Consider the following 17,076-nt stretch of genomic DNA (forward strand, 5'->3'; position numbering starts at 1 on the left):
TCCTTGCTTCATAAGCCAAAGTGTGAACAGCACGTGTCTGGATTTCAGAAACCTGCCCAGCAGTTGGAAATTCCCTGCAGCGTGTCAATTGCTGCATCTGCTGTTGGCACTTGGGGCAAGGGATCATATGGGCATTTTCTGAAATAAGCTTCAAGATGGGAGTCTGATGTCTGAAGAAGGGACTAAAGTAGCCAGAAAACCTCAATTACAGTAAATAAATGCCTAAATACATGACATATCTGTCTTCTAAAAAGAAAACTGAGACATGTAAGCAAACCGAACAGCCCTAAGAATAGCAGTAGTCCAGAACAAAAGCACAGAGCACCCTGACTAATGGGAAGGATTTTACGGGCCAACAGGGTTCACCAGATATGTGATGTAATGTGACTGAAACTAGAGAGCACTCTTTGCCAGATCTTCATCTCATATGCTCTTAGTAAGAAATGGCTTCTATCATTTCAGCTGCAGACCTCTCTCCCCACCCTCTTTGCCTTTATTCCCCACTCATTTAGTCCTCTAAGCAGTCTATACCTTGAATACCTCTTGGAAAAATCTAAAAATGTGAGCCCAATACCCCACCTGACATAAAACTAGGAGTTGAAAAAGGAGCTATTCTTTGAAAGAGCAGCTTCCATGCCCTTGCTCCCTCGATACAGGTGCCCTCGTTACACTGCTCACAGGCAGAGTTAAAAGAATGCTTGAGTCTGATGGTAAAAAGGCAGGTGGACTAGGTACCTAGAATTATTCTTCCAATCAAACAACTAATTACTCTGTAAGAAGTATTTTAAAAATCTTTTTAGAAAGCATTGATGAGTTAGTAAATTAAAAAGGAATCTTCTGGTCAGGGACTGAAAAAAGACGGAGAAGGGGAACCAGAGCTGTTAAGTATGGAATGTAGACCGGCTTTATACCCTAAGAACATTTGTTACTTGATGAACTTAAACTTTGGTTTACAAAGTTTCATGGGTACAGCCAATCAATATAAGAGGATGCCCAAGATCTGTGCCATAAAAGTGAGATCTCACAGAGCTACAGCCAAAGTATAGGAGTGAATCAGAAATAACCTTTAGCACCTTGAAAAGATATCTGGAAAATTCACTATGTCAAACCCTGGGTCTGACTAGAAGAGAAAAATATACTGCACTGAAAATATGGTCTATACACTTGTCCTTACAGGGGTGTATAGTCTGAATTCACATTACCTGGGTGGTATGAAAACCCTCAAGCAGATATTTTAATTTAGAGTGATTATTTTAGACTCACACCAGGCTGTGGACAATAGCAAACTTAAATCCTTTCCCCAATTTCACCCCAGGTCTCCAAGAATTCTCACTAATGAAATCCCACATAAAATAAGCAGGTTACAGAAAAAAAATTTTAATGACACAGGAAAAATTTTAGAAGGCACACGAGCAACAACCAGCAGAAACAAGAGATTACTAGAAACTCACCTAAATGAACCCCTTTGTCATAGTTTTTAAAATAACCATGTTTAATATATTTTAAAGACATAAGAGATAAGCTTACAAATATGCTCAGGGAACAAGAAACTACTTAGAAAGAATAGATTTGAAGAAAAATCCCAAAACATCTGGAAATAAAAATGTGTAATTAAAATACCAAACTCGATGAGACATATTTAGCAGATTAGATACAGCCAAGGAAAGATTCAGTAAACTGAAAGACAGAGTTAAGGAAGTTATCTGGCATGTAGCACAAAAAATAAAAAATGAAAGAGAAGTTTAAGAGACAGTGAAGATTTAGTAAGGTCTAATGTAGGTCTAATCAGTTACAGAGAGAAAGCATGGAAAAATGTAGTATCTTTAACAAAAAGAATGTCAATGCTAAGAATTTTCCAAAACTGCTGAAATCAACTCAGATACACAAAGCCCAACAAATCCCTAACAGAAAAAATAATAGATATAAACCTAGACAAATTATTAAAACTGCAGGACCTCAAAGAGTTTTTTAAAAGACCTAGAAAGCACCAAGAGAGAAAAGATAGATTACTTTTAAAAGGGGAACAATCACAAGAGTGAAAGCCCAGAGAAAGTAAAATATCTTAAATGGCCTGAAAGAAAATAATGGTAACCTAGAGTTCTATTACCAGTGAATACCTGTAAAAAGATCTTTTAGGAACAGAAAAAACAAAGCCTTTTTCAAACAAATAAAAACTGAAAAACTGTGTCATCAAAAAAGCTTCACTAAATAAATTCTAAAGAATATACTTAAGGCAGGAGGAGGGTCTGAAACGCAAAAGGAAATGAAAAGAAAGTAGTAAATACATGGGCAAGTCTAAATAAACATTTACTGGCAAAATAATAATAATAATAAAAACAAAACAAAATAATATGTTTTGTAGAGTTTAAAAGGAAAAGAAGAATTTAAATACATGACAAACAGCAGCATATAAATTAGGACAATAAACTGGGAAGAGAATGAGTTGAATTTAAGCTTTCCATGGTCCCTGTATTATTTCAGAGGAGTGTGAAAATGCTGAATAACGTTTGACTTTTGGCAAGATAAGTAATCATGCTCTAATTCCTAAGGTAACCACCAAAAGAAAAAAAGAAAACTAGTGGGGGATGGATAGGAATGAGGGGGATCCAAAAGAAGGTAAGAACAGATAAAAAGAAGAAAAAAAAAGAGCTGTGGCCGGTTTTGCTCAGTGGTTAGAGCGTTGGCCCGTGGACCGGAGAGTCCTGGGTTTGGTTCCTGCTAAGGGCATGTACCTCAGTTGCAGTTTGTCCCCCGCCCCAGTTGGGGTTGTGTGGGTGGTGACCACTCGATGTGTCTCTCTCACATCGATGTTTCTCTCTCTCTCTTCCTCCCTCTCTATCCCTCTCTCTCTCCTGCTCTACCTGAAGATAAATGCAAAAAAAAAAAAAAAGTCCTCGGGTGAGAATAAAAAGAAAAAGAAAAAAGAAACAGAATAGGAGAGTAGGAAAGCAACGGGAAAAAAATATTTGCAAAACATTTATCTGATAAGGGGCCTATATCTAAATTATATAAAGAACTCCTAAAACTTAATAAAAACAAACAACTTTTTTTTTTTAATCCTCACCCGAGGACATTTTTCCATTTTTTGTTCAGATAGAGTGGGAAAGAGAGAGAGAGAGAGAGAGAAACATCAACGTGAAAGGAACACATTTAGTGGTTGCCACCCACACGACCCAACCAGGGCCAGGGACAAACTGCAACCAAGGTCCATACCCTTAGCGGGAACCAAACCTGGGTCTCTCTGGACCGCAGGCCGACGCTCTAACTGCTGAGCCAAACCGGTCAGGGCACAAGTTGATTTTTTAAATGGGTAAAAGATTTGAATAGACACTTGCCAAAGAAGATATACAAATGGTAATTAAGTACGTGAAAAGTGACTCATCACCTTTAGTCATCTAGGAAACACAAATTAAAACCAAATTAAAATAGTACTGAATATTCAATAGAATAGCTAAAGTAAAAAGACGGACAATACCAAATGTTGGCAAGGATGTAAAGAAAGTGGAATTCTCAGACACCGCTGAAGGGAATGTAAAATGGTTCAAATACTTTGAAAAACACTTTAACAGTTTCTTATAAAGTTAAACACTTACCATATGACCCAGGAAATCTACTCCTAGGTGTTAACCCAAGAGAGATTAAAATATATGCTCACAAGACATTCATACAAATATTCATGGCAGTTTTATTCATAATAGTTCAAAACTAGAAACAACCCAAGTGTTCCATCAACAGGTAACTAGATAAACAAAACTGTAGTATATCCATACAACAGAATACTATACAGTAATACAAAGGAATGCAATACTGATAGCAAATCTCAGAAACATTATGCTGAACAAAAGAAGCCAGACACAAAAGAGTATGTACTGTATGATTCCACTTATGTAAAACTCTAGAAAAGACACATCCAATGTATAGTGACAGAGAGCAAATCAGGTTTCCTGCCGGGGACTGGGATGGAGATCAGCTGCAATGAGAACAGAGAGAACTTTTGGGGATGATGGAAATGTTCTATATCTTGATTATAATGATGGTTACTTAGGTATATAAATTGGTCAAACTCATTGAAATGTACCCTTAAAATGGGTACATTTTATTTTATATAAACTTTACTTGAATGGTACTGATTTAAAAAATTGGACGGCATAAGTATATAAATCCAAGTATACCAACAATTACAGTAACTGTCAATAGACTCAATGCTCATAAAGACGCAAAGAGAAAACTCAGATGTCCATAAAAGAATAATGACTAAACTATAGTAAATGAATAAAATGCAGCATTATAGCAATGAAAATGAATACTACACACATCAACACAAATAGAAGTCACAAACACTACTTGGAACAAAATAAGCCAGAGAGAAATAACAGAAATAATATGATTAGCATGATTCCATTTATATGCAAGCAAAACCAAACTATGTTTTATTTAGGAGGTGTATACTTAGATGATAACACTATAAAGAAAAGCAAGGGGATAATGTACAACTAAAACCTATATCATTTTATTAACCAATGTCACCCCAATAAATTTAATAAAAAAAAAATTTTTTTTTTTAAATCCTCACCCAAGGATATTTTTTCATTTATCTTCAGATAGAGCAGGATAGAGAAAGAGAGAAACATCCACATGAGAGAGACACATTGATTGGTTGCCTCCCGCACAACCCCGACCAGGGCTGGGGGGATGAACCACAACCAAGGTACTTACTGCCCCTTGACCGGAATCAAACCCGTGACTCATTGGTCCACCGGTCAATGCTCTAACCGCTGAGCCAAACCAGCCAGGGCTCAATGAAAATTTAAAAAAAAAAAATTTTTTTTTCTTTATTGATTTGAGACAGAGAGAGGAAGGGAGAGGGAGAGAGAGACAGAAATATCAGTGAGAGAGAACATTAATTGGCCACCTCCGGCACGCCCCCCACTGGGAATCAGGCCCACAACCTGGGCATGTGTCCTGACCAAGAAGCTAACTGGCAACCTCTTGGTGCATGGGTCAACGCACAACCACTGAGCCACATCGGCCGGACTCAATGAAAAAAAAAATTTTTTTTTTAAAAAGCAAGAAATGAATTCCACAGGTCAGGACAGTAATTACCTGAAAGGGCAAGGGAGAGCTAAGATAAGAATGAAACACAGGAGAAGCTTCTAAGGTACTGACAACATTCTATTTTTTTCTTTTTAATATTCTATTTCTTAACTGTGTGGTGGTTACATGTATATTCACTTTTCTTTCAAATGTTTTATAGTCTCATAATCCTTTCTATGTGAATAGTATATCCACCCCACCCTCAACCCTTAGGTCAAAAAGAATAATCATAGTTTCATCTAAGAATGGCATGTGAAAGCCTTTTTTTAAAAAGCAAGGATACTAGAAAAGATGATAAAAATAAGAAAGACTGTTCCTAAAAAATCAGTCTCCCTCTTTTTAAAAAGATACTACATATTCCAGTCCTGGCCAGTTTGGCTCAGCGGTTAGAGCGTCGGCCTGCGGTCCGGAGAGACCCGGGTTCGGTTCCTGCTAAGGGCACGTACTTTGGTTGCAGTTTGTCCCCGGCCCTGGTTGGTCGTGCGGGTGGCAGCCACTCGATGTGTCCCTTCACGTCAATGTTTCTCTCTCTCTCTCCCTTCCTCTCTCTCCCTCCCATTCTATCTGTACAAAAAATGGAAAAATATCCTTGGGTGAGGATTTAAAAAAAAAAAAAGATACTACATATTCCAAAGAAGCAAAAAATCAAACAATTATTTTACCAACTGGTCATGAACAAATGTTTCCCACTGTGAGAGGGAGATTCCCCCTCGCCCATGACCACAGTAAATATGAACCCCGGACAACCTTAATTTGCCCAAACTGTATCCTTCTGCCACCTTAGTACCTGTGACCCCACCTGATCCTCAAGAAACTTGGGAGAATTCTGACTCCCCCAATTTACTCATCTGTACTTTAGTTCCTCTTCTAGTCTCAGATCAGATTCAAGGATCACTTTCTTCATCAAAGAACAGCAGCTGCTCAGATATGGGATTTGGGGGCAGGAAATGCTTGCATTGTCTCAATTAAGTCCAGATAAGTTTCTGTATCTTCTGATATAGAAGGCTGGACACTTGAGACCTGAGTATAATTCACTAGCTGTGCAACAATTCTTAGATTACTTAACCTTTCTGATATGTTTTTCATCATCTATAAAATAAGGCACAAAATATCTGTCTCACCTGTCTCAAAGGGCTAACAAATAAAATCAAATGAGAATTCATATGTAGCAACTATAAAATGTCATTAGGTATTATCACAGTGTTGTTCTGTTGTCATTATTGGCTGCTACCTCTGAAAGCTACAATTCTTCCCCAGACCAACATTTACTTGGTTAGGGTCCAAAGTGTAACTTACTCCCCCCAACTTCCATCCCCAGAACACACCCACTTCCTCTGTGTATTCAATGAACATATCAGGCCTGAGTCCCCTGTAAGCTACACATTTAGAATTCTATTCCTCAGGAAAAGCTTAGAGAGAGTTCAGAAAAGGCAGCTGAAAGTCCTGCTGCCAACATTCCGCCCAATAACATCTCTTTTTCAGAATAAGTCCATCCTGGAGCAAAAAAATCCAATTGAGAAACTATAAAATGGCAACAGAGATGAAGTATCTAGCCCACAGTAACTACTGAGAGGAATGGGCAATGATGGTATATTGCATTTCTGCACTCCACACCACAGCAGCCATGGACATCAAACCACACTATTACCTTGGGGCAAAAACAGACATTTCTTCAACTGACATGATAAGAGGCTTAATTTTATTGGTATAATCTAATTTTCTCCTTTCTTTAGCTTTTCATAACTGCTCCCCCCCCCCCCCCCCCCAGCCTAAAGTAACAGATTCATTCTGAAAACAACAAGAACCCTGGAATCCAGAGCTGGATTTCTTTACTTACTTCTTTAACTTTTTCTTCTTTTCCAGGGAATTCTGAAGGAAGAATTCTATGCTAAGCAGCCTGGTGATAGTTATATCTTCCCCTGAGGGATAGAGGGCATAGCTGAAGGATACATCTTCCTCTGGCCTGCCTTCTAAAGCCTAGCTTTTTCTGACCTTTGAATCTATTTCTTCTTACAAAATGTGTTGGCCAGGCTGGCTCTTTGTTAATTTACTTTGAAAATGAAGGGCAGGCAGTGCTGATTACCTGTAGAAATCTACTCACAGATCCTTGAGGAGAAAAAACCCAAGGGCTTCTACTACCACAGATATAGGAGGAAGAATGAGAGGACCAGTTTATACTGCTAAACTCAAGCTTAACCCCTTATGAAAGGTGGATTTCCTGTACAACTGTTCTGACAAGCAGAGGATTAGGCACTTCATACATTCTGCTTGGGTAAGAGACTCAGACAGAAGTGAATTGCCAAAGAAGAGCAAATCACTTTATTGAAGTTATCTAAGGTGGCTGTATGTTAAAGACAAAGAAATTTGGTTGTGAATCGAACTTCTGAACTAGAGTCAACCTGCATACATAACAATGTCATGAAGGTGTGAGGTCCCCATTTCAAGTATCCCACATATCTGAGTTAAACTCTAACGGTCCTATACAGACAGCCATGATTCTCTCTGTCTCTGGAGGAGCACATGTCACACTCCTGCTATCAGGATTACAAACAAACCGTAAAAGCAAGCATAGCCCTGGCCAGTTTGGCTCAGCAGCTGGAGCGTTGGCCTGCAGACCGCAGTCCCGGGTTTTGGTTTCTGCTAGGGGCAGGTACCAAAAGAAAAAAAGCAAGCATAATGAAAATGAAAGGAATACCAGTCTAGCCCTGCCTCATCCTAGCCCCTAAATGTTCCCTAAAGGCAGGAAGCACCAATGGCACACACGAGAGGTGTCTCTTGGGTGCCCTCTTGCTGCCACCAGGGTTTTTCTGCAAGGCTCAAATAAAGGCCTACTCTATGAACTGGCAGAAGAGAAAAGAGGGGGCCAGGGCACAGAAAAGGGAAGTTATTCCAGTGGTGGCCAAGGAATAACATCCAATGATTTATAAAAAGTATAATCCAATAATACAGTAAAATAAAACAGTGTGTGCCCGAGATGGTTTTGATTCCAGGAATTATAAAACATATTTTTTAAAAAGAGAGAGAGCAAGAGGGGAAGAGAAAAAGGAAGAAGTAAAAAAAAAAAAGGCCAGATTGGAGCAAATTGGGCACAGATGGGGGATGCAATGGGGTTTTAGTGATGCCCTACCACAAATGTTGCTTCAATTATTCCTCTTCGAGAAACTAGAGTTTTAGTCCTTAAATTACAGAATTTTAAAAAAATTAAAATGCTTGGCATGCTTGTGGTTTAGATCAATAGTTCATCCTCCACCATCACATCAGCCAATCAGATGGCTACTAAAGTGTTAAATGCTGAGGCACATGGAGATGGCCCAGTTTCTCCCTTCAGGCTCTGGAATGCCATAGAGCTATTACCAAATGTGACATCACTCTGGGAACCACCTATCACTACCACCCATCACTTGCCAAAAGACAATTTTGGACACAGGCCAGGTAAGGAACACACTGTTCAACTAGAGCTGGTTTACCTTCTTCATCCATACATTCAATGATTACTGAGTGCCTAATAAATTCCAGGCACTATGCTGAGGGACCCCAAACATCCCTCAAATGTATGTGTCCCCAACCACTTCACTACAGAGTACTAGAATTCTGGACTCTTTGTAGTCTCACTGAGGCAGGATTTTTTGCATAGGGTCTATTCATTAGAGGAGGAGATAATGGCCTCCGCACCAACAGCCCTAAGCATTAAGATCACTGCTGAAACCAGAAGATTTAGTCGGTAAAATGATGTGGCACAATTCAACTTAGTTTCTCCTATAAACAGGGGAGAAAAATCTGACCTCGCTACCTCTGTCTCCCTGAGCTCTGGGAAAAACTATAACCTAAAAAAAGGGAAAAGATGCCTTTCTCTCACCACCATCTAAGTTTTTCCCTCCATTTGTCTTATAAAGTGTCCAAAACTTTTAAACAGGTCTCTCTCTTGACCACAAGGAAATCACACCTGAAAAGTAATCACACTAAAATGATAGTATCATTCCCACCCATGTACTATAGGTATTTCAAAAAAAGGACAGTTATACAAGGGTAACACTGAACACACACACACACACACACACACATAAAACGAAGGTATCATAAAGGACATACTTTTTAGTAAGGACATCCCTGCTGCTCTCCAAATCATACACCTTAGGTCCACATCTACAGGGAAGGCCCAGGCACAGACTGAGAGGACCTCGACTGCCTTGGGGGCCACAGATCACCTCTGCTTCAGGCTGGAACGTTCCTTCTCCACAGAGTCCAGGAACTAACATATGCAAACACCCACCCAGAAGGACATGTCCAAGAAGGAATGGAAAGAAAAATGATGGCCCAGATGTTCTGTAACTTGCAGTGACTGCCAAATCACCACAGACAGACCCCAAGCACCTGGGAGGGCCAGGCAGCATCAGGCCCTTGCTTCCTGGTTTCAGACAGCCAGGGTCCCACAGCTGGGTGGCTGGTGACTCTGACAGCAAGCAGAGTGGCCTGGAGAGAAGACTTTAGAAGGGCACCGGCTGACAGGACTTTGGGGCTGAACACTCAGGGCTGATTTATCACTTCCTTACTCATAAAAATGTGATTCAAACTGCTGCTGATTAGTGAAGGATTTAAACCTTTACCCTCTCCCCAACCCCCTTCCCTCTCCACCCCCGGCACAGATGCTGCTACTCAGCCACAACACCCCCTTCTTGCCACTGTCCATGCAAGCACAGCACAGGGGCCCAGGGAAGATGACTCATTTGCTGGGAAATGGAAAAGTGCATCTTCCCACCAACCAGCCCCGCTGAGTGCTCTGCTCACCCCTCTCCCAATGGCAGCCCACACAGTGGGGTCTGGACGGCCGCCTCAGCTGCACACCGGGTACTTGGCAGCACGTCCACAGAGCTTTCTGTCCTAGTTGAGTGTTATATCCTGTGGCCCAGGCTGTTTATCCCTGAAACACCCTAGGAGCTTCTGATCACCTCATATCATCCTCCTCTTGGCCCCAGTTGCCTCATGGAGGTAAGCATCAGGACAACGCCAGAAATAAGTAGCAGGGTCTCAAACACAGGCTTTTACATATCTTTCCTGGCTAGTGGGCCCTCATATAACCAACCATGGAGAAGAGTCCTTAAAAAAAGTAACCTGGCCTCAAATGGGGGAACCACCTATTTCCTTCTTTCTCTGTTCTCACCATCTCACCTTCCTTTCGTATTTTTTAACCTTTACTAAACAACAACTAAAAGAAAAGGACTCACTGGTGGCCTATGAAAAGGCCAAGGTGTTCCTTTTCATGGAGCAGAAGCTGCTGACAACAGAAGCTTCACAGGCAAGAGCTGCAGGTCCTTTACAGTCACACCTCCCGAGGTTACAGGTTACTTGAGATGCTAGAAAAATGCCTTGGCAGAGGCTGCAGCTCTGTGACAGGCAGCTCACTGAACTCTGTGGGCTGAGGTTAGAGGAAGGCAAGAAAATGAATAGGAGGGCACCTCAGGAGGCCCCGTTTCCTGAGTCCAGTGAGCTTCCCACTTGGTAGCAGAACCAGCAGAGTAATAAAAAAGGAATCAATCTCCTGCCCCTTCGGACTTCATAGCCTTACCAGGACAGCACTTTGCAAACTTTATTTCCCCCTTCCTGGAAACCACTACTGTCCCCCAGGACTGCTTCCTCAGAGCTGTTCTCAGGAATAATTAGCCAAGTTCAAAATGGCACCTCAGCCTCTGCATCTTGCCTTCTGCTGGGAATTCTAAATGCTGTAGCAGGCAACATGAGAGAGGATCCTCTATGATTCAGATGTGATTGAAAACTCAGGCAGACTAGCAGAGGGCCTTTCAGAGTTCCAGAAAGAGCCAAATTTTAAGGGTAACTTTGGCATACCCATTCATCAGCAAGCTGATGTAGAACCCCCAAATATAAGTCAATTTCAGAGTGAGAAAAAGCACCAAGGAAAGGTACAGTGTGACCCTGGTTGGATAACTCAGCTGGTTAGAGTAACATCCTGGTATGCCACGTTTGTGAGTTCAATTCCCAGTCAGGGCACATGCAAGAAGCAACCAAGTGGAACAACAAATAGATACTCTCCCCCACCCCCACCCCCCAAATCAATAAATTTTAAAAAAATAAGTGTTTTGTTTTTTTTAAAGAAAAGAAAAAGTGCAATCAGAAAACTAGTGATACTCTGTCCAGAAACACTAGGTCTGGTTTACAGCAGAGTCTCCATGGGGTAATTCCTATTTCTTGGCATTTCAGATGATAACCTTTCAGCCCTGAGATCAAACTTTACTCTCTGTCAATGCTCTGAAACAATTATTTGGCAGTATGGACCAAATCTCCCTTGTAAACAAACACACAAAATCATGTCATCCCTATACCACATACTTCCATCAACTCAAATCACATATCCTTACCTAAGTGGTGGGTAGGGAAGGGAAGAGACGGGAAGGGGGAAAGGAAGGGATCCTGGTAATATCCTTTGGCTATGACCTGATCATTAGAACATATAAAAATCCTGCCAATCAGCATCTCCCCTGACCCCTCACACCCACCCCACCCACCTCACAAAATCCCAGTGTTCAAAAAAGCATTTTAGAATGCACACCAGTATGTTAGCCAAACTCTGGGCCTGGTGATTTTTGTGCTTCCAATTTGAGTCACCAAAGCTCATCAATTCTCTGTTCTTACTCCCTGGCAGGCTCCCACAAGGGATATCCCACAGGGAACTAGACTTTTCCATATTGAACAAACAGGGTACATGAGTCCAGAAACAGCTATTCCCAATCCCTGCCAAGCGTATGGTCTCTGCGATGAAACATTTCAGCAATGCCTCTCCCCTGGGAGAGGCTCTGGGTCTGCAGACTCCAAGAGGCCTTGCTGCTGCCTTTAGCATGGCCAGATGTGCAACAGCATCTCTGGGTTTGCAAATTAAGCTCTATACCCATGATTCCCTCCTTCCATCCCACCCAAGCACTAGAGAGTCATACAGATTTCAGAGAGTAAATTAAGGATGTAAGAGGCAATGATGGGGAAGAAAGAGTGTGAGTGTGTGTGTGAGTGTGTGTGTGTGTTAGAGGCGGGTTTAGTGATATAGTAGCATAGGAAAGAAGCCAGATTAATCTTTATCTGTCTAAATAAAGAAAGTGGACATGCCTTACCTTTCAACTGGGAGTTGTGTACAGCAAACATATTGATGGTCATAAGCTGCAGCATGCGTGTACTTCCAATAGGAGAGGGACTATGCTGCAGCAACACCTGGAACTCCTTGAGAACCTTCTCAGCCACTGCAGGGAATGTCTCCATCCTACAAATACAGCCAGCCCATCAGTGAGGGACATCCCCAAGAGCACTTGGTATACACACACACACACACACACACACACACACACACACACATCCTTTCTCTCTCCTTCCTTCTGGGGTCTCTGTCTCTGTCTTTGTCTCTCTCTCTCTTTCAGAAAGCAGACAACTAACGCATAGAATGTCTCTCTGCTACTTTCACAAACCTTCCTGCTATCCTAAGATTGTGGACAAATTTAAGAGAAATAATTGCTCGAGGTTTGGAGATAAATCAACTCAACTTTGGATAAATCGCTATGAGTTATTATGCTTTGGTATGCTATTTCCTAACCCCTGGCAATAAATGGATTCAAGCTGAAATGAAATCAAAGTTTCTCTTCGAAATAATAGTTTGTTCTAAACAGCAAACAAATTTCCTTTAAGCTCTAAGACCTAGACAGTCCCCTAACTCTCTGGTTCATGAATCTAAAGATTCTTTACTCAAGGCTTTAAATAGTTCTGCTGCTATCTTCTTTGGTACTATCACATGAACTGCTCTACCTAAAGATCCCAAATTTCCCCTTGAAGAATCCTCAGACCTAGGGCCCCAGAGATCTGTTTCAGCCTTTCCTGTGTTGCTGTCCTTCTTACTCTCACAAGACTCTGCTCATCAAGGTCTGTATGTTTTCAGGCCAGTGGAAATATAATGCCCTGGCCAACTGCCACTCCCAATACAGGAAGAGCCTGTAATGTAGGGAGGTAGAAATCTAGCCAGTGACCTAGGGCTCCTAAAGAGAGGTCATTCAAACCACTGCCTGCCAAATGTGGCCACTGGATCCCAAACAGTGGTGCATGCCTGGAGCTCCTTTGGCAACAGGAACAAACCACAGCTGAAGTAGTCAGAAAAAGCATATTCAAACTTGGTGCTACAGAGAGAAACCAGGCACATCGGGCCTTAGGGCAATGCTGAACAATTCGTGGTCAGCAAATTATCTTTTATCCATCCTCAACGCCCGCCCCACCAAACAAACAAAATGCTTGTAGTGTGCACTGGGTGGTGGAGTGAGGAAGAGCTTCAGGTCGGATTAATAACCAGCTTCTGAAAAGCCACAGAAAAGGAAATCCTTCTCAAAAAAGACAAAAAGTCTTCGAGTTTCAAGTCTTAGATAAAGGTGCTTCTAGTTTAGCCCTGGCCGGTTTGGCTCAGCGGTTAGAGCGTCGGCCTGCGGTCCTGAGAGACCCGGGTTCGGTTCCCACTGGGGGCATGTACCTCGGATGCAGTTTGTCCCCGGCTCTGGTCAGTCGTGCGGGTGGCAGCCACTCTATGTGCCCCTTTCACATCGATGTTTCTCTCTCTCTCTGTTCCTCTCTCTCTCCCTCCCACTCTACCTGAACAAAAAAAAAAAAAAATGGAAAAAAGAAAAAAAAGGTGCTTCTAGTTTAACCCAAACCATGACCCTTTCCCCACTAAGTAGGACCCTCCCCAGGTTAGCAAACTCCAGAACTTTCTGGCATCTTGGCAATCTTCACTCCTTGCCTTTGGATGGCAATTCTTATTACTGACTTTCTGGTATCCAGAAATCATGCCACAACTATGGGTCAATTACAGTTTTTATTCCAGTTCCCTTCTCTCCTGAGCTGTCTTCATTTTCACTGGCACAAGACATACCATGCATTTGCTCCCCCTCATATGCCATTTCAAGTGCCCCACCTCCTGCAAAAAAATATAAAACACGCACACACACACCACCACCACCAAAAAAAACCCTTTTTTTTTCTTCTTTCTCTAAAATGTTTTAGAACCATTAAAACTCTTAGTAGGTTTGGAATGGCAGAGTGATATGTTTGGGGCTGGACTGGATCCATTTTCCCCATGGGCTATAACAAAGGTTTCATTTTAAATCCTGACACTGTGCAGCACTCTTTCTGGTTGGAGGTGGGGAGGGGGGCTAGCACTTCTCATTACGAGAATAGCAGAGTTCACTCTGCTTGAAAAGCAGCCACACTGGGCAAGTTTCAGAGCCATGTGTCTCTGTACTGAAAGGCGGTAGAGAGCCAACACAGAACGACATGACAGTGTCACGTGGGGCAGTCTTGCTTCTAAACTGTGTCTGAGGTAACCTCTTCCCTGGGATGGGAATTGAAACAGATCCATTAACACCCCCTAGGTCAGATTAGGGTCTGAAACGAGCACCAGGCCAAATGTCCACATCTTCTTTTTGTTTGTTTGTTTGGGTTTTTTTTTTTAACTCTTCCCTTCACCTTTCAACTACTTTGACATCAACAAAAGATAAAAAAAAAATCATTTGCATGAGGATATAAGTTACAGTAACTTCAATTCTGAGATATGAGGGAGGATGGATCTACTCAGACAAAATCAACTTTGTCAGGCAGTAACTGAGAGACACACAGATAAAAGACTCTTCCTCAGAGCTCAGTAACGGGGTTTCTGGTTCCCAATTTTATACCTAAAATGCTATCTGATTTTGGACTCAAATTGGCTCTAAGTAGTTTTATGTCTTTGTCTTTGCTCCAACCCATATTATAGAACAAAACTTACACTAAAACTGAGATTATGTTTAGAAAAAAAACCCCAGAAAATATAATTATAGTTTTTTATGGACACATAGGTAAGTATGTAAATGTAGTAAAAAGGTCTGGAAGAATACATAAAATGATGTCTAGTGTTACCTCTTTGGAGAGCACAGGGGTTGCGGGAGAGTTGAAAGAAATTTTAGCCTTAGCTGTAATATTGTTTTTATAAGGAGATTCTGTATATTACTTATGTAATAATTGTTAGCCAAGCAGTAGCAATAGCAGAAGCAGAGGAGGAGAGAAAACATAAAAAGATGGTACTTTATAACAGCAAAAAACTGGAAGCAGCCTAAAATGCCCAATAACAGCAGGTGATTAAGATGGCACATCCATAAAATTGAATTCTATTTTTTTAAAGTTCTATTTGGATTTTTAATCATGTGGGTAAAGTTTAACATATATTTAATGAAAACAGTTTTAAAGTAGTTTAATGTGCCTGGCTGGTGCGGCTCAGTGGACTGAGCGTCATCCCATGGACTGAAAAGGTACTGGTTCGATTCCTGCACAGGGTACATGCCTGGGTTTCGGGTTCAATACCCAGTGCGGGGAGTGCAGGAGGCAGCTAATCAATGTCTCTCTCTCACATCGATGTTTCTATCTCTCCCTCTAAAAAAAGCAATAAAAGCCCGACCTGTGTGGCTCAGTGGCTGAGCATCAACCCATGCACAAGAGGTTGCTGGTTTGATTCCGGGTCAGGGCACATGCCCAGGTGTTGAGCTTGATCCCCAGTAAGGGGCATGCAGGAGGTGGCCAATCAATGTTCTCTCTCATCGATGTTTCTCTCTCCCTCTCTCCCTTCTTCTCTCTCTAAAATCAATAAAGGGAAAAAAAAATTTTTTTTTTTTTAAAGTGTATGTGATGTATATAGAAAAAAAAGGTAAAAATATACATAAAGGCCCTGGCCAGGTTGACTCAGCAGTTAGAGCATCAGCCCACAGACAGGAGGGTCGAGGGTTTGATTCCTGGTCAAGGGCATGTACCTGGGTTTCAGGTTTGATCTGGGCCCTGACGGGTCGTGCAGGAGGCAACCAGTAGATGTGTCTTTCTCACATTGATGTTTCTCTCTCTCTCCCCCCCGCCTCCCTTCCTTCCACTCTGTCTAAAAATCAATGGAAAAATATCCTTGGGTGAGGATTAAAAAAAAATGTTTTTTAAATATTTACATCAAGTGTCAATAGTGGATAGGTTATCTCTGGATAGTGAGAGTACAGGTAATTATTTTATTTCTCCTTTTTTTGCTATATTTTCCAAATATTTTACAATGAACACTGTATTCAAAAAAAGATATCTTCTACAATGCATACTACTGGCTTTTATATAAAACATCTATAATTTTAAAAGTAAACCAAAATACAAACATTATATTTTTAACAATTCAAAGTCCAAAATAAATACATCAGTCTTTGAATTCCAAGAGATCTTGAAGCTGTGCAAATAGCATGACTAGGCAAGCAAGTAAAAACTACATTGGTAACTTTACTAGGCAAGCAAGTAAAAACTAGGCAATAATGGGAAGCAAAATTATCCTATTTACCACAAATCAAAAGTCTACAGGCTTCTTGCCTTCCCTCAGTGGAGTTCAAGGGCAAGTCTGATCTGTCTGTTTCTCACCGGGAAAACAAGTGTCTGTCAGGAGCCACAGGGCATCCCTGACCGATTCCTCTTCCTGAGCCTGAGAGGATTCTGTCCCGATCCTTTAAAACTGTAGGAGATACAATCATTTTCAGGATATGTGTTTCACTGACTTAAGTGACTGCTTTCTGAAATGATCTCTAGAGATATCTTGTCTCATTTAAATGGCAGTTTTAGGAAACTAATCTTTCAGTCAACACTGGGACCTAAACCCAGGAGTGACTCAGAAAGTGACTAACGGGGCAGGACCCAATCTCTCAGATGCTAAGGAACACAGCTGAGCTAGACAACACCGTCTTCAGAAAAGAATCAGGCTTCCTAACTCTTCTCAACTTCTTAATTAAAAAAAAAAAAAAAAAAAAAACTGGACAAGACAAAAGCAACCCAGTAGCAAACAAACAAATAAAACTAAACCATGTGGCAAGGGTAGACATGAGAGAGAAAAAAAATCACAGTGCTACATAAGGACTGGAGTGGACCTTGGATATCATCTATTTAAACTACTGATAAGGAAACCAA

General features: G+C 41.3%; 1 protein-coding gene across 4 annotated transcripts in view; it reads right to left on the minus strand.

Annotated features, from left to right (window-relative positions):
* The window catches only part of SMG6 (SMG6 nonsense mediated mRNA decay factor), a 243,348-nt gene that overhangs the window by 169,200 nt on the left and 57,072 nt on the right, over nucleotides 1-17,076 (minus strand). For 2 of the 4 annotated variants that reach the window (XM_036267778.1, XM_036267779.1), the window contains one exon: nucleotides 12,210-12,355. In XM_036267778.1, coding sequence (XP_036123671.1) covers nucleotides 12,210-12,355 — 146 coding nt within the window. Of the gene's footprint in view, nucleotides 1-12,209; nucleotides 12,356-16,459; nucleotides 16,628-17,076 lie in introns of those variants that run through there. The other 2 variants (XM_036267781.1, XM_036267780.1) reach the window with 2 other exon arrangements.

This window comes from Molossus molossus, unplaced genomic scaffold (assembly GCF_014108415.1).
Source record: "Molossus molossus isolate mMolMol1 unplaced genomic scaffold, mMolMol1.p scaffold_m16_p_19, whole genome shotgun sequence".
NCBI lineage: Eukaryota > Metazoa > Chordata > Mammalia > Chiroptera > Molossidae > Molossus > Molossus molossus.